Genomic DNA, 18,497 nt, shown 5'->3' on the forward strand with positions numbered 1-18,497 from the left:
GAGAGAGAGAGAGAGAGAGAGAGAGAGAGAGAGAGAGAGAGAGAGAATATCTTTGGTAGCCCTCGCTATCCTGAAACTTGCTCTGTAGATCAGGCAAGCTTTGAGTTCATAGAGACCCACCTATCTGTGCCTCCTGAGTTCTGATAAAAGGCACAAGGCAAAATACTTTTAAAGGTAGAGAAAAGTTAAAAGAATTTTACAACGAACATGTGCCCTCCACCTAGATTACAAAACCCCCCAATACCTGGCCCCTGGAGATGGTCCTCAGAGCACAGAGGAGCACCCATAGCTCTCTGACACATGCTAGGGGTGTGTTTTCTAATGCTCTTTCCTGAGGGTACTTGTCTGTGTGACAGTTATACCATTATACGAATGAAAATTACTTTACTCCAACAACACTATAGCATGCATTTTGATTTTGGAGCCGGTTGGATTTTACTTCCTGAGTTTCAGACTTGTCCATCTCCAGTGTGCCCCAACCCATCAGGAATTTTGGGGTTTGTGTAAAGAACGAAACAGGGCTTGATTGCATATAGAATGCCACTGTTGATCAGCATGTGCTGAGCAAGGGGGATGTCCCTCCGTGACTGACCTGGGATGTGGCTCTGTGGTAAGCCAGGGTCGGGTCCTGACCAGCCGTGCTCTCCCTTGGACATGCTATTGCAGTTTCTACCTGTTCTCCTCAGCATATCTCTTACAGTGTGCCAACTGGAATAGTGATTACATGAGCCAGTCTGGGGACAAATAATGGCACTAGGTCTCAATTGAGTCATCTTTTTATTACTTCTTAACGTTTATTCTCGGTCCTTTTTCCTCTGTGTTCTCTCTGTCTCTCTGTCTGTCTGTCTGTCTCTGCATGTGTGCATGGGTGCACATGTGTCACAGAGGCATCTTTCAGGAGTCACTTTTCTCCTTTCTCTTTGTGGTCCCAGGAGGTAGAACCCAGATCACCAGGCTTGTCGCCAAGCACCTTCACCGACTGAATTACCAGTTATCTTGCTGGTCCTGAGGGACATTTTATTTTAACTTGTGGGGTTGGAGCTATGGCTCAGAACTAGAGAACACTGGCTGCTCTTGCAAAAGACCCAGGTTCAGTTCCCAACACCTACAGGGCAGCTCACAACTGTCCGTAACTCCAGTATCGGGGGATCTCAATGCCCTATCGTGGCCTCTGAGGGCACACCAGACACAAACACACACCCCGACAAAACACTCATACACAAAAATAAAATTAATTTCAACTAGTTTGTGTTAGGTTTTTTGATAACATTTTCATATCTTACATTTATTTTTATGTTAATGAAGACATTTTTGCTTTAAGTTGTTATCACTGGTATTTATTAATGAAGTTGATTGTAACTTTATGGTTCCCCCCACAGAGAGCCTGCATTTACCTGGTTCTCTGCTGTTTTCTTTTTCTTTTTTTCTTTTTGTCTTCTGTAGGTGGAGATATTTCCACACCAACAATCAGCATTTAATTCTTCCTTTCACATCTTTATGCCTTTTAATTCCCTAGAACTTTACCCATGATCCCTTACTGCATTTTTACTTTTGTAATTACCCATGATCCCTTACTGCTGTGGAATATACTTCCCTCACAGTGAGCATTTTTATCTTAGTCACAAGGTGACACTTCCCACTTGTGGATATGTCTGACCTCTGGGCAGTGGCAGTAGGGGTTTGAGGATGTCACCTCTGGCCACTTAACAATAAGCAGTCACGAAGCCCACTAGTTTCAGTGTCTCTGGCTACACTTTCTCTTCCCAGTGATCACCAACCTGGAGAGATGGATGCCTGGGCATGGCTGCCCGACCCTGCTTGTGCCTTTCTGTGACACTTGAGAACAAGGCTGAGTCCCGAAGGCACTGAGGAAACATCAGAAGCCCCACAGGGGAACATCCGATCCATCTTGAGCTCATTATTGGCTGCCAGATATAAGCATAGGGTCATCTTATGGCCACTCCACCCATGCAGGAAGGTGCTGAGCTGATGGAGCAGAACGGAGGGTGGGACCGTTTCCGACCACAGAGACTGGAACTGGGTTTCTTGGTGGTTGTTGTATGTGCTGGGCTATAGCCCAGATCTACAGCTTGAAGCCCACCCTAAGAAGGCACAGTGTGAAGGTACCAGGCACACCCAGGAAGGATCTTATCTGAACCCCCCACCCCAGAACTTTGTGAAATAAAAGCGTGTTGTTTGAGCCCCTCCATCTGTGGCACATGGTTACAGAGGCCTTAACCAACCAACGTGAGTGGTAACCTACTAGAGAAACATTTTCCATGCCTGACATCAGTTTTGCAAGGTTGCAGACTCAAACTTGACAGTGCATGGGAACAGGCAAGCTCTGTGCACCAGATCAGCAAGAGGCTGCTGCTGTGCCATCAAGATCACCAGATCTCCGACCTATGTAAAGAAGTCAGGGGTGTAGAGCTCACCCCTGATGCCTCCTCAATTCTCCCACCCCCCACACAGGTGCCCTCTTGGGTGAAGATGCTGTGACGTGGCCTCAGAAGAGGGATTTCCCTTGGGCCAGCTCTGGCTGGTCTATGAAGATCTGTTTTCAGCAGGTGTCACATACTGTCTCTTACTACGGACCCCAGAAGCTGAACCCAGTCCTGGAATTCAAGTCTGTGAGCCTCCTCTTCCATCCATGTTCTAACCTCTCATTCTGTCGGGACGGTCTACTAGCTGAGCCCTCTTCCTCTGCTCATTGGTGGGTTCTTCCTATGATATAGAGATGACTGGGTTAGGGAGCCTCTGGGCATCAGAGGTGCTCTAGCTCCCCCTTAGGAACAACCACATGTCTCCCCACTTCTCTACAGGGTCATGCCAAGCCCCTGGTACATGCCTGCTCCTGTCCCAGCAGAGTCATTTTCCTTGGTGTGTACTGTTTCCAAGTCAGCTAAAGTATCATTGCCCACCCCTGCCTGGACAGAGTGACTCACCAATGTGGAAGGAGGGACGTGCAATGGCTGTGAAGACCTTTTGATTTGAGCTATCCTAGTTCTCCGGGTTCCTGTTGGGCTGGGAGTGCAGTACAGCTGAGGCCAGCAGAGACTCACATTGTGTAGCTTCCTCAAACCGTGGTTTAGAATGTGTGACCCTAACCAGCACTGTGCACTTAGCAGGTGCTAATGCCGAGGACGCAGGAGTGGAACAGCTGACCTCATCCCCATGCTTCGGCCTCGCCATCCTGGCCAGGTTCAGGGCCGGGGTTCTGGATATTGAGATGCCACTGAGGACAATGCCATCCACCAGCAAAGCTTCCATGGATTTGGGAATATGTGGGTGTCCCTCTTCTCCCTCTGGTGGACTTGTCAGCTTCTTGTCTTGAGGGCACAGAGGCCTTGTGGAAAGGCTATCTATCTCTCTGTACCAGGTTTTATAATAGCAGGCAGTAGGCGGGGGTGGGGTGGGGTGGGGTGGGGCGGGGTGTGTGTGTGTGTGTGCTTAGTCAGCAGAGAGTTTGCCTAGCACTCATGGAGTCCCGAGTTCTAGCTCCAACACTATGTAAAACTGGTATGGTGGTTCATGCCTCTAACCCCAGTCCCGGAGAGCAGGAGGAGTCTTGAACTATGTATATAGCAAGACATTATCTTAAGCAAACACTCCCTGTTTTTTTGTCTCTTCTTTGAACCTTATCCCCTGGACCCTGAGTTGAGGGGGTTCCACCCAGAACTGGGAGCTCCATTCTGCACTGGTGGTGGTAGGGCAGGGCTCCCTCTACACACACATTTGCTAATGCTGTCTAGACAAACTTGAAATTAAATTTAGTTCTTGGACAAACCTAGGAAGCCATGTTTCCTAATGGAGTGCTGGATCTGCCTTAAGTCGTGAGTTCTAACATCAAGTTCCAATTTTGCAAACCCATGCATTAAGCTGTATCTTCTTACAAGAATGTGTCAACAGCGCTCAGGAGGCAGAGGCAGGTGAATTTCTGAGTTCGAGGCCAGCCTGGTCTACAAAGTGAGTTCCAGGACAGCCAGGGCTATACAGAGAAACCCTGTCTCGGAAAAAGAAAAAAAGAAAAAAGAAAGAATGTGTCGAAAAAGACCAAGCATGGTCATTTAAACATGCTTCTCATTGTGACCATTGTGACGTCAAATCCACAACAACAAAGACACTTATGAAGGGAAACTTCCCACACAGGACTAACTTCACTGCCTCTGAGAACAGAGGATAGAGAAATGGCTCTTCTTGTAGAGGACAGGAGTTCAGTTCCCAGCAGCCATGTCAGAGAGCTAACAATGCCTGGAATTTCAGCGCCAGGGCCTTGAGAACCGTTACAGAAGAGATATTTAAAAAGCAGGTGCCAGAAAGGGTTTAGAAACCCAGGAGGCAGAGCATGGCTGTAGAGCACAGCTCCAGGTTTTGTGGTTATGGAACTGAGCAATGGCCACGGCTGCATTATGGTGGTAGCTACATGAGTGTATCCACAGAATATGTACCCCAGCTCACACACAACACACCATACACACACACACCCTATACCATAGGGGCACATGCACATATGCCATACCACAGCCTTCCCATACACACTGTGCATGTACCACACATTGTACACACCTAACCTACCCGCCTCTTTCTCTCTGCTCCCCCTTACACACATTGCCTGTGAAAATTTGGAGAAAGCCACATTATACATCTGGTTTCGTTACTAGCCTCCCACTTTTCGTTAGAGGCTTGTATTGAAAACGCTCTTTGGTTGTGTGGGTGGCTATGGTTGAGCACTCTGGGTGTGGGGCTCATGGAAACTATTCTTGATACATACTGTGAGTGTACAAGTGTCTCACAGACGTTTCTTTTTTCTTTTTTAGGCGCAAAGGTTTATATAACATACACTCTCTCGAACAGGGAGCATGCACTTGTGTGCTCGTGGGCCAGTTTTGCAAAGTGGTATTTACGGGCTCCATTGGCTAATCACATCAATCAGTGGCCAGCAGCCTCGAGCTCTTGGCTATTAAGAAGCACACTCTTCCGTAGCGCCGTGGCGCAGGAGAGCTAGAGGGAAATTATAACTCCCTTTGGAAGCAGTAAGAAAGGAAGTGTTCTCTTATAGAACTCGTGGGACACGGTGAGGGCTGTCTCCAGAGGGAGTGGGAGCAGAATGGGAGGGGGGGTGGAGTGTTAGTCTTAGAACAAGTGAGGTATCCTGGGGACCACCAAGGGACTGAGAGTTCAGCATCCTGTCGAGTCAGGACAGTTACCCAGAATTCTGGGGACCACCAGGGGACTGAGAGTTCAGCATCCTGTCGAGTCAGGACAGTTACCCAGAATTCTGGGGACCACCAGGGGACTGGGAGTTCAGCGTCCTGTCGAGTCAGGACAGTTACCCAGAATTCTGGTCGCTGTCAGGAGCAGTGTGGGTTTTGGACAGAGGACCTCAGAGTCACTCTTTGTGGGTGGCAGAGGCTTTAAATTTGTGTCTTGCCCCTCCCTCCCAAGTCTTCCGGAGCTGGGGAAGGGCAGACAGATGCTGTGCATGGTGGGCTTGAGTCACAGGTGAGGGTCCCTGAGCCCTGGCAACAGCCCTTACAGGATACACAGACCGACCCCAAACTTTGTCCCAGGAAGACATGCTTTTAAATCTGTTGGCCAGCCAGAAGATGTGTCCTCAGCCCAGGAGAGGAGATAAGATTTCTGTCTTCGTAGGCAATTGCTATTAAACATCTTTGGGGTGGGGAGAGATAGGGCCTTGCTATGTATGTAGCCAAGCTGCTTCTGAACTCCCGATCTTCTTGCCTCTACCTCCCAATAAGTAGTGGGATTACAGGTTCATGTTCAGGTACAAAATACTTTTGGTAGGCAGGTCAGAAGCAAAAGCTGTGATGTCACCGATGGGATGCCCATCCATGTGACTGAGCGTCCTGCAGCGGGCATGGAGAAACAAAGGAAGTGCATAGAACAGAGTGGTGGCATACACCTGTCATTCCAGCACTGGAAAAGTGGAGGCAGGGGGATAAGTTCATGATTGTCCTCAGCTATATAGGAAGTTCTAGGGCAGCCTGGGCTCCATGAGACCCTGTCTCAGTGAATGAATGAATGAATGAATGAATGAATGAACTTGGGGGATGGTGGTGGTGGTGCTTGTCTATGGAGCAAGTTCTAGGACAGCCAGGACTACACAGAGAAACCCTGTCTCAAAAAACAAATAGAGGAACTGGAGAGATGGCTCAGCGGTTATGAGCACCGACTGCTCTTCCGGAGGTCCTGAGTTCAATTCCCAGCAACCATGTGGTGGCTCACAATCACCTGTAATGGGATCAGATGCCCTTTTCTGGTGTGCACTCATAAATAAATTTTATAAATGTAAAAACAGTCAAACAAACAGAAAAGATGAAAGCAAGAGGGGATAAGACCAGACACAGTGATGGTCCCCTCAGGTTCCGTGAATCCAGGATGCACCTCTGCGGCTCGTGATGCTGAGGTGAGGGAGCACCAGGAGTAGGCGGGGAGCACCAGGAGTGGGCGGCTTCTCACCTTGATCTCTCTGGTGGAACCACAACACAGGGCCTCATGGAGACTCTAAGAGACTGGCCCTGAGTCACAGACAGTGATGGCTGGATTCCCGAAGGAGCCGCCCTTTTGAAGGATTCCACACCAGTGCCTGTAGAGCCAGACATGTATCAGGGTGTCCTTAGTCACCATAACCTTCTGAGGAATGGCAGGAAGCTCTGTCCCTTCCCCCAGTGGGAAGTACCTGAGGTGGGTTGCTGGAGGCAACTCAGACCATCTGATTTGGGGTTGGTATGCCCCAACAGGCATGTTCAAGTGGTAACTCCCAGTGCCCATACATGGGACTTTATTTGGAAGAGTCTCTATATGTCATCAAGATGGAGTTTTCCTGTGTCAGAGGGTGGCTCCAAACTCTGTGACTGGCATCTTCCAAGGACAGGGATGTTTAGACCTAGGCATAGAAAGGACGCACATGCTATAAGAAGTTCAGGATGGAGATTGGGGAGTTAATGTGTGAGCCAAGGAAGGATGTTCAAAGAAGAGTGACCCCTGCAGAGACAAGAAGGGACCTAGATAGACCCCCCCACACACACACACTGCTATGAAGGACCAGCCATTTGGATGCCCAATGATTTCAGCCTCCGAACTACGATAAAACTTATTCCTGCTGTTGTTTTGAGCTACTCCATTTCCTGAAGACTATGGCAAGCTCAAGAAATGATCCAGGACCTGGTGGGGTTACACCAATGCCCAGGGGTTGATTGGCGGGTAAGGAGCAAAAGCTAAGCTCTCACCGATGGCTGCTTCTCACTGCAGCCATATCCTATCTTCCCATGTCCTTGTTTAGCCAGCATTGATGCCATGAATCTGGACTGAGGCAGAGATGTCGGCAGAGACCCTGGGAAGCAGCCACACAAGAAAGGAGCCTGAAACCACATCTCTCATCAGCAGAGACCATGCTGACACACGCTGTACTGTGTTAAATGGGTTCTCCAAAGAAATGGAAGCCGGACGTGGGGACTCACGCCTTTAATCCCAGCACTTGGGAGGCAGAGGCAGGTGGATTTCTGAGTTCAAGGCCAGCCTGGTCTACAGAGTGAGTTCCAGGACAGCCAGGGCTACACAGAGAAACCCTGTCTCGAAAAACCAAAAAAAAAAAAAAAATGGAGCCACAGAATATTACACAGTAGTAAAGGGTACATTATTAGGTGTCCAAGTGTATTAGCTAACATCTATTTATCAGCATCTACCGCCTGTCTGTCAATCATCTATTATCCATCAATATCAGCCAATCAGCTGCTTGTTTAAGGAGAGGTCCATCACAGGGTACTGGCTTAGGTGTGCAGGGAAGGTGGCTAATCCACTCCTCCAGGAGGCTCTGACATTCCAGTTGGTGTTTCTCTACCCACGGGTTGAAGGGCATCTCCTCTCCTGTCTTGTAGCAGAGACTTAAAAAATGCTGAGGAAATTTGACCAAGGGTTCACCTTGGACACCAGAAGTGCTCAGCGAAGCTCCTCAACAACACAGTTGTGAGCAGGGCTACTTTCTAGGGTTTCCTCCAAATAATGATTCAAAATTAGCATGTACTTGGTTAAAAGAAGGTGATCTGTAAGGTTATCATTTAGCAGCTTAGGGGCTTTATTCCAGAATGAACGGGTATGGTCAGTGGTTCATTTTGATCATCAGCTCCCAACTTCCTCAGTCTGTTATGTCAGCCTCTGCCTGGCTTCGTTAGGGCCACTTGACAGTCAATATATGTAGCGATCTTTTTGCACTGAGTGATAAGGCCAGTCCTAGTCTAACAGGATTTAAAAATAGTAACAAGTAAATTCACCACTAAGGAAAGTTTCTTCCGGGTTGAGCAGTGTACTGGTTAGTTTTGTGTCAACTTGACACAGGCTGGAGTTATCACAGAGAAAGGAACTTCAGTTGAGGAAATGCCTCCATGAGATCCAGCTGTAAGGCATTTTCTTAATTAGTGATCAAGGGGGGAGGTCCCCTTGTGGGTGGTGCCATGTCTGGGCTGGTAGTCTTGGGTTCTATAAGAGAGCAGGCTGAACAAGCCAGGGGAAGCAAGCCAGTAAGGAACATCCCTCCATGGCCTCTGCATCAACTCCTGCTTCCTGACCTGCTTGAGTTCCAGTCCTGACATCCTTGGTGATGAACAGCAATGTGGGAAAGTGTAAGCTGAATAAACCCTTCCCCCCCCCCAACTTGCTTTTTGGTCATGTTTTGTCCAGGAATAGAAACCCTGACTAAGACAAGCAGCTTTAGTCAATAGATTCAGGCGGCAGTCGTCAGTTTTGCATTTGCCACTCTCTGGACAGCCACAGGGAAGCAGGATGGGAAACTGGCTAATGTGGGGCTCCTAAGGCAGGGTACCTCTCATATGTAACCAGGAAAATGGACAAAAAGTGAGGCTTGGGTCTGTTTGTGGTAGACACTGTAATTGAGGCAGTGGTGGTTAGGGCTGGCTAGCGCTGCACTGAAGGCAGCTGCCACCAGAGAAACTGACCCTCAACAGACTTCACACTATTTTAATGTTTTGTTTGGGTCTGGAACAGAAACGTAGTCACTTAGCCAGAAGATGCTATTAAATGCAATCGATGGTGGTGATGGAAGCACCTGGAGAATGCAGGGGAGAGAGTCGAACCTGTGATCGTTTTGTTTGTTTGTTTGTTTAATTGACAGCATCGCATGGCTTCTAGCCTTCAGCAGTTACTGGACGAACGTGCGTGCTTGGCCCAGGGGAAAGGTCTCCTGGGACACTGCAAGCTCTATTTAAAACTGTCAAGGAATGCCAGCCAGCAGGGAACGCTTAGGGCCAGTGGAGTAAGTGGAAATTCATGTCGGTTGATGGTGATCCCTCACCTACCCCCCCCCCCCCAGGCTCCTGTCACACATCCTTAGCGCTGGAAGAGGACGCCCAAGTTCTGGGCCTAAGCGTAGACAGCGCGCTCTCCAGCGGACACCCACCCGAGGTTGCGGTGTGCTCTTGATCGCTGGACACGTCACCATCAATGTCACGAGGAGTCATGCAAGGCTTCTGACTACTAAGGTCGCCCGCGCCCGCCGCCCCCCGCCGCCAGTGGCCTTGCAGCTAGCCACTTAGCATCGCGCCCGCGTTCCCGACGCTCGCTCCTGCCCGAGTGAGACCCATCTGGTCACAGATCTACCGAGCATGTGCGTGCCATCCCCGCCGGCTGGCGAGGTGGCGAAGAGCCGCCCGCGCCCCGCAGTCGGCGGGCAAGCTCAAGAGAGCATTCTGGGAAGCGCTTACTAATCGCGCGCCGCCCTACCCACAAAGGCGCGCAGCCCCGGGGCGCGCGGGCGGCGCAGGTGAGCGGGGGGCGCGCCAGCTGTCGTGCGCCGGGGCTGGCGCGGGGTGCGCGCGGGCGGCCGCCGCGTCTTTCTTCTCCGGTGATGTCATCGGGCGACGGCGGCCGCGGCCGGGGGGCGGCGGCGGGGGCGGTGCCGGGCGCCCGCAGGTTCCTGCGCCGCTAATGAAAAGGCACTTGACAGCGGGCCAGGGCGCGCGCGAGCCCGCGGAGCCGAGCGGGACCTGCTGGGCCGGCCGGGCCAATCGCCGGCGCGCGGCCGCCCATGGGCGCGGAGGCGGCGGGGGCGCGGGTGGCCGCGGCCCGGGCCGCTCCGAGGTGATCGCGCGCGGCGCCCCCTCTGTGCGCGCAGCCCGAGCCGCCGCAGCGATGAATTCTGCCGAGCAGACCGTTACGTGGCTCATCACCCTGGGCGTGCTGGAGTCGCCCAAGAAAACCATCTCGGACCCCGAGGTCTTCTTGCAGGCGTCGCTCAAGGACGGGGTGGTCCTATGCCGGCTGCTGGAGCGCCTGCTGCCCGGGACCATCGAGAAAGTAAGTGACCATGGCACGGTCTTCGGGTGGGTCCCCGGCCCGGGCGGGCGGCGGGGCGCGCGGGAGCACCTGGCGCGCGCCGGCTCGGGGCCCGCGCGCCCTCCTTTGTGCGCGGACCCGGCGGCGCGCAAGGCGCGGGGACCGGCGGCGGGAGTTCGGGGCGCCATTGTGTGCGGGGCGCCGGGAAGGGGACCCGCCCTGAGAGCACAGACAGCGAAGGGGGCCGCGGTGACGCTCGGGGCCGGCTCGGGGTCACGAGAAGGAGAGTTGGCTGTGCGGCGGCGGTGGGGTTCTGCTTCACCCTAAGGTGAAGTTGGGAGGTCGGCTTCAGCCCCTCGCCGACACTGATCAGAAAACCTCGTCTCTGTGCCGCGCAGCTTTCTGCGATGGCTTTGTTTGAACGGTTTTCGTCGCTGCCTTTGCAGTCTGATTCTTGCATTGAATGGACCGGTGGCTGGGCATGTTTAAAGGATGCATCAAAAGCCAAGGGAGGGCCGAGCTGTGAAATGACTTATTGCATTCCCCATCAAGGGATTCTTCACTCAGCCAAGCCTGCAGAACAGCGCACACGGGGTGCTGAAGCCTGATTTCTTTGGTGATGGGTCGGAATTTTCATCCTCACTGCCTGCTAGATTTGGAGTTGTCTGCTTGCTGCTGCTGGCTGGTGGCTCCCCCGCTCTGCAGTGTGAACCTTGACCATCGCTCTGGGTGACCAAAGTTTGTTCTCATTTGTAAGCTCACAGAGCGGGCCAGGTCAGGGGTTGGGAGCACTTCTAAGAACAGCCAGCTTTTATAGCTCAAAAAAAATACTAAAGTCCTGTGTTCAAGATAATGCCATTACACAGTTTACAAGAAAACTTAAGATCCTTAGTAACTTAAAAGGTGTTAAATACAGAAATGGAAATGTCCCATAATTAGGAAGAAGCAGCACTTCTTAATGGAGTATACACACACACACACACACACACACACACACACGTGCGTGCAGCACACGAACGCACACACGGACAGGCCCTAGGCAGGACACTCTGTTAATGCATATTAAGTGACCCGAAAAAGTAGACATTCTAATTGTATTCATAAATTGGCATGCTGCAGTGTCAGAAAACACCATGAACTCCACGTGTGTACCACAGGTTTTAGGTATTTTCCTGAACATTGTTATGAAAACGATATGTATCTTAGAAGGACTAACTGATGTGGGAAAGGCTGCTTATAAATGGGGCAGATCAATAAAGTTACAATTTAAGATGCAATGGCTGTAGAGAGCAGGGTCTGACTTTCCAGACACTGAGAAAACCCCGCTGTCCTCTGGCCATTGGTGACAATAAAAGACAGACGTCTGAGTGAGACACATATTAAGGTTCTTAAAGATAACCCTGTTCCATTTCTGAGGCAAAGCTGTAAAAGGATCCCTGTACTATGTCAACGGACATGTCCCCATCCGTGCACGCGTCACGTGACATGTTTGCAGCGTTGATATGGTCGGGTGAACTTCAAAATTCATATTCTGTTTTAAATTCTAGAAAGATTCCCCTGAGGAAGCTGCAATGCCTCTTTCATCTCTCACACAACACAGAGAGAGATGGATAGAAAGGGCTAGCCTCTGGCAGCTAGATCAGTCCCAAACATTCTGAAACTACAGTCAAGTGAAAATCTCTTAGGTCGGTGCTGTTTTCTCTCTCTTTGTGAAGACTGATGACCCCATACAGATAGCCCCTGGCTCTTGAGTGAGGGGTATTTGTGGGGAGTGAACCATCAGCCACTGTCTGAAATACTGGATTCCACGAGTTTGCATCTGCCATGAAGTCATCCCCACTTGGCAATGAATGCCTGCATGGGATCACATTTGTCTCGAAGCACATGTGCGAGGCAGCTTTTGCTTCCGTGCTGGAATGCCAGAGGGAGACCCTCTCTCCTTAAAAAGGAAATGCCTGGAAACAGAGCTGAACTTATGTGCGGCACTGGAAGGGTCTTAGCTGGACCCATTGCTACGTGGGCATGCTGACACTGGAGGGTTGTGAGCAGTGTAGGACTTGCCTTTCGAGAGTTCATGACTTTAAAATGGAGTCCAGGGCTGGGAATGAGTGCCGGATGAAGGTTTCCCATGTGTCTTTTATTAAGAGCATGTCCTGTTCTGTTTCACAACGGCGTTGGCTAGCGGGGGACGGGACATTCCTTGAGCTCCAGCTCAGGCAAAGAAAATGGTGGGTCAGGGTCCCTTTCCTGAAACCTCTGCATTTCTTCTTCTTCTCTTTGGAGGCGAGAGGAGTGAGCGACAGACAGGCGGTAAGAGGTTCTGCTAACTGCTGCCTGCCATGGCTCTTGGTTGCAGGAAAGAGGGAGGCTGGGATTGGCAAGTCTCCCCAGCTCTGGGGATCAAACTTTTGCCCTTTGATTATTCTCTGGAGAGTCAGGCCCTGGGCTGGTCCCATCTTGTTCCCTCCCTCTTCTGATCCCAAACCTGTCTTAGCCATCCTGTCCCTGAGCCTTGGCAGCACCATCCTTAGTAAACTCCCGCTTCAGACATTTCTAGGTTATTTTGTCCAAAGGAGGCACACCCTAGATGCAGGAATTTTAGAGGACAGAAAACCACCTAGCGTACGTAATCTATGCTAAAATGCTGTTTTAATTTTACTTGTGGACACAGTGTACAAAGTTGCTTAATTTCCCTGAAAACCTCCAGGAACTTTGTTCCTACTGTGTGTCCTTGAATGGGTGAGGGAAGCTGTGTGCAGTCCATGTGGCATTCATTCTCTGTAGGAGACCTGGGGTCACCAGGATTTGGGAGTGTAACTGAAATCAGGCCCCCCCCCCCATATGCATTTGTTTCCTGGTTTGGAGGCCAGAAATTCATGACCAAGGTGTGGCGCGTGCTTCCTGCACTTGCCCAGGCCTTTCTCACACGCCCAGGGATCCCTAAATTTGTGGAACTAATTTGTTGTCATGTAACAACTGTGTTACATGACATTCTCACTGTGGCGAAGTCCGTTCTGTCCAAATCCACCATAGGTCCCCTACCTGGTGTGAGGGCATCTCCCGAGTGACCATCAGCAGATAAAACCACATTCTGAGGTCCTGGGGGCTGGGCCCCCCATGTGTGAATTTTGTGGAACCTAGTCCAACCACAGTTGATCTCAATCAACTTATTAAGAACTTTCTTACCTAATTGACATTGTGGGAGCCAACTTCTGGCATGTTTTTTTTTTTTTTTAATTATCTAAAACAATTTTTAAATTTAAATATACTCTAATCATGTTCTTTCTCTCCCCCAAGTCCTTCTAGACGCTCATCCCCAACTTTAAAATCTTTCTCCAAAGACAAAAAAAAGTACCCAGCACAACAACCTCAGTGTCTTCTCCCCAATAAACTAAGAAAGAAAAATTAAACCATATCCCAAAGGTGGGGGAACCCCACCCAAACAGTAAGCAATTAAAAGCCCACAATAAAACTGCGGAGTCATCTGTTGGTCAACCACTCCTGAACTACTCCTGAGCGGTTAATATATCTGGTGTCACTCCACCGGAGAAAACTGATTTTCCTTCTCCTTCTCCCGGGAGGTATAAATGGCAGCTCAGTTGTTAACCTTTACTTTAGTAGCTAGGTTTTCGTTTTCATTAATTAATCAGCCTTTACCCTAGTTGCTAGTTAGTCCATTCACTCACTTAAAAATATATAAAGCAAAATAAAATATATTAAGATGAAGCAAAAGTCGTCACATCAAAGCCGGACAAGACAAATCATCAGAAGGGGAAGAGCCCCATGCCAGAGACCCGCCCATCCCGGCACTCAGGAGCCCCACGAAGATGGAACTGAGGGCTCTCATATGGAAGGAGAGGAAGGGTCTGGTGTGGGTGGCACCGGCCCTGTGCATGCTGCCCCAGGCGCCCCGAGTTCATTTGCGCTTTGCTCTTGTCAACCTAGAGGACCCTGCTTTCTTGGTGTCCTCTATTCCCCGTCTTCCCCACCTCTTCGGCGTCATCTTCAGGGTTCCCTGAGCCCCAAGAGACAGAGGGATTTGATGGAGACGTCCCATTTAGACACGAGTGTTCCAAAGTCTTTGATAGTGTCTGCATGGGGGCCTCTGTATTTGTTCCCTTCTGCTGCAGGAGGAAGCTTCTAGCTTTGCCTGAACAAGGAGTCATTATATCCATTCTACATTTTTTCCTTTTTTTTTTTTTTTTTTTTTTTTTTTTTTTTTTTAGATCAGTATTATTTGGTTTTACCCTAGGTCCCTGGGCTATCTAGTCTCAGGTTCTTGGAAACCTGAACAGTGTCCCATTTGAGTTCCATCTCATGGAGTGGATCTTAAATCAGATCAGTTGTTGGTTGGTTATACCCATAAGCTTTGTGCCACCATTGCCCTCGCGTATCCTGCAGGCAGAGCACCACTGTAGGGAGAGGGTTTGCGGCTGGCTGGTTTATACATCTCTTTGGTAGCAAGCAGAGTACTTCATGTACCAAAGGCTCTGGGACTTAGGGGTGAAGGCTTTATGTAGGCACCAGCTCGAAATCTTACATGGCAGGTTCTTCTCAAGGGGTTAGAACAAGAGGAAACGTAGCTAAATTCGAGAACAGCATGAGGCAGAAGAACAGATCTTGTTGGGTAAGATGGACAGCTGGGTGGTCTGGACTGACCTTCCTGACATGTGACTTGGGCTGTGTGCACTTTATGTTCCTCCAGCAGCCATGGGAACCTTTCAAAGGTCTGCTATCTCATTTGATGTAAGAGCTACTTTTGGGTCAGTCTTGGCAGCTGATAGGAAGAGATAGGATAGCTCCCTTGGTATAGGACCGGAAAGACTCTCCATGGTACATGGGCAGACAATAGAAATGCCCACTCAGGAGCGGCACTCCCTCTGGGCCTGACCACTGAGCAGCACACGCTCAGTGATGGCTGTGGTGACAGTGTTAATGACTTGATTACTCAGAGCAGGTTGTGTAGGATGAGGAGCACGGTGGCTCTCATGAAGATGGGGAGCACGGCGGCTCTCATGAAGACGGGGAGCACGGCAGCTCTCATGAAGATGGGGAGCACAGCGACTCTCATAAAGATGGGGAGCACAGTGGCTCTCATGAAGATGGGGAGCACGGCAATTCTCATGAAGATAGGGAGCACGGTGACTCTCATGAAGATGGGGAGCATGGTGGCTCTAATGAAGATAGGGAGCACGGCAGCTCTCATGAAGATGGGGAGCACAGTGACTCATGAAGATGGGGAGCACAGTGGCTCTCATGAAGATGGGGAGCATGGCAGCTTTCACGAAGATGGGGAACACAGTGGCTCTCACAAAGATGGGGGAGCACAATGGATCTCATGAAGGCATGCCAGTTGACTGGTTGTTCATTTGGGAAGAGTTAGAAAACAGACTTCATCCAGACCATCATTAATGAGAGCCTAACAACAAGTCGGCCTTGAGTAGAATCTTGCATGCTGAACTTTGCAATAGTTCACTTTGTTTCTTTTAAAAGCACGTGACTTCAGGGTGCTGCCTTAGCCCAGAACCAGCAAGTATAGCGGGTGGTTTTGGGTTTCAGGCCTGGAGATGAGTGAACTGGAACTGTTGGCTTATACAAAAACCCAACCCAAACCAAAACACTTAAATTCAGTTTAACTCAGGAACTCTGAAGAGATTTCCTGAGGGCCAGACTGAACGCAGTCGTGTCTATGTCGGCATGTGCACATGCACACGTGCCCACAGGTGAACAGACAGCCATACATGCATGCCCACATACACAATGCCATGTGTACACTTGCTGATGTGCTGTATATACCCTCAGATGCACGCAAAGATGTTCACACACAGGTACACACAGAAGCACACAGATTACAAGTTTATGTGTACAAAGGCGCATGTGAGCTCACTAGCACGCAAGTCCGCCCACATTGATGCCTACATACACGTGCAAACTCAGCACCCACAGCAGCACACATGAATGTATATGTACAAAGGTGTGTAGTTCTTACCAGATGTGTGTATGTCCATGTAGATGCACACATACATGTGCATACACATGCACAGGTGAGCATGCAGCAGCACACTCATGTACACATATGCACACATGCATAAAGGTGCATGCGTGCTCACTAGGTGTGTATACACTGATGTGGACACATATGCATGTGCGCCCACAGCCAGCTTGGGACAAGAGAATGGGAATCATGGCTACTGGCGCCCCCCAGGGGTATCACCGAGAGCTCTGAGCCTGGGTCCGGCACATGCTGCCCTGGCAGGATCCTTCTGTCCATCGTTAGAAATAACCAGAGCCTTCCTGCTGCCCTCTGCCTGCAAGAACTGCCCAACTTTCATGAAGACTAAGAAAGCCCCAGCCCGTAATCATAGTGTCTTGCTTCCTTCCGGCGTACCTCGTGAGAGGCTCACTTTGTAGAAGGGGACACTGGCATAGCAGACATCTTCCCTCAAGTCTCCCAGCTTTGAAGGAGAAGGGAGACTCTGAGAGGAGGTCAATAGTCACCGCCTTCAGGAACTTGTAACCCAGATTGGAACACCTTAGAGTGGCTTGGGCCTGACCTCATGATTAGGTCATGTGGCACTGTCCCCGTTCATCTAGGGGCCAGGGGAGGGAAGGACAATGTTGCAGGCCTACAGAAGGGCTGTGCGGCAGTGGCCAGCATCATGCCTTTTCCTGCGGTTTGCATGCAGACCTAGTCAGATGGTGGAGGCGCCCTGCTGGGTGCATCCTTTGGATGGGCCTCCTCTGCCACAGGCCTGGGTCAGTCCTCTCGGGCTCCCTTTCCCTCGGGTACCAGGAGGACGGGCATCACAGCAGAGCAGAAGAAAATGGACGTTGTTCTGGAGTCTTGAGCCTCACTGTGGATCCTGGAGCGCACACGCTGTGTCGGCGGCTACCGAGAGTCTGTGCCGAGACGTGTGGTGTGCACATGGGTTTGAGCCCCAGAGCGGAAGCTGGAGTGGCATGAAAGCGAGCAGTTTACTTCCTCACACACAGCTGGTCCCTGTGAATTACAGCGTGGGGCTGGGCAGGGCCGTGCGTCCTTTGATGCTCTTAGCTTCTGAAGATCGAGACTGCCCTGCGTCTGTCACTTTCCTGGAGGTGAGGGCTCGCTGTTCCTCTGCGTAGGTAACTCTGTCACATGAAAACTGGTCCCCCAGGTCTCTCGTCCCTTCCTGGAGATCTGTAAGACATGGTTCCTGCAGGCCTTTCAGGGCCAGGGAGACTCGGATTCATGGTACAAGTCATTGCTGCATGACTTTAGGTCCCCTGTCCACCTTCACTGAGTGTCAGTGCGCACAGCCCTTTCTGGCAGGAGTGGCCTTTGGGGGCGGCAGGGTGTTCCCAGGGTGGTGAGAAGACACGCTGGGTGCTGTGGAACTGCTGTTCTGTCCCTGAAGTCTCTCAAGGGACAGATTCTGTTAACCTTATTTTTGGGGGGTCGGGGCGGGGATGTTGCCTTGCTCCTTTCCTGAACAGACTACTGTCATCTCGGGGAAGGGAGCAAAGCTCAGCTCCAGGTCCTGTGCAGCTGCAGGGTGCTCAGCTGCTGCGGTTCAGGCTCTCCTGACCGAGCTTCGTACAGGCTAAAGGCCATAAGGCATGGACGGAGGGGAGGCAGGCAGCTCTGCCTGTGCCACAGAGAGAGGGCTCTGGGCTGCTGTGGCCTCCTGCCGTCCAGTCAGCTCAGGGGACTTTATGCTTTCAGCCTTTGCTCTGAGCTTCTGTGGCTCCCTCAGCCAGGCTGGTGCTGCTCATCCACTGTGCCATGTGAGGTCCTGCAACCAGAGCAGCGGCGGATGTTCACACAGAACACAGGCAGAGCCCCTTCCCAAATGTACGTGTTCAGTCAATCTGGGGGGGGGGGTGTAGCTCCATGGGTAACGTGCCCGCTGTGCACAAAGGATGACCCAGGTTCTGATCTGCAGCCCAACAGTGGAAACTGGGCATGGTGGCACTTGATAGTAATCCAAGGTCTGGATGGGGGATGGAGACAGGAGGACCCCTGGAGAGGCCCTATGTCAATCAATGAGTCCCACAGTCAATGAGAAACCCTGTCACAAAAAAAAATAATGACTGAGGAAGACACCCAATGTTGACCTCTGACTGACCTATATACATACATACATACACACACACACACACACACACACACACACACACACACACACACACGAGAGAGAGAGAGAGAG

The 18,497-nt window shown here is 50.8% G+C and overlaps 1 protein-coding gene across 4 annotated transcripts in view; it reads left to right on the forward strand.

Annotated features, from left to right (window-relative positions):
• The first annotated feature begins 10,067 nt into the window (after nt 1-10,067).
• Nucleotides 10,068-18,497, forward strand: part of Arhgef7 (Rho guanine nucleotide exchange factor 7) — a 108,050-nt gene continuing 99,620 nt past the window's right edge. For 3 of the 4 annotated variants that reach the window (XM_021219517.2, XM_021219515.2, XM_029532165.1), the window contains exon 1: nt 10,088-10,329. In XM_021219517.2, the coding sequence (XP_021075176.1) occupies nt 10,165-10,329 (165 nt within the window). In that variant the 5' untranslated portion in view covers nt 10,088-10,164. Of the gene's footprint in view, nt 10,330-18,497 lie in introns of all 4 variants that reach the window. The other variant, XM_029532163.1, reaches the window with a different exon arrangement.

The sequence above is a fragment of the Mus pahari genome, chromosome 19 (genome assembly GCF_900095145.1).
Source record: "Mus pahari chromosome 19, PAHARI_EIJ_v1.1, whole genome shotgun sequence".
In the NCBI taxonomy this organism is placed as follows: Eukaryota; Metazoa; Chordata; class Mammalia; order Rodentia; family Muridae; genus Mus; species Mus pahari.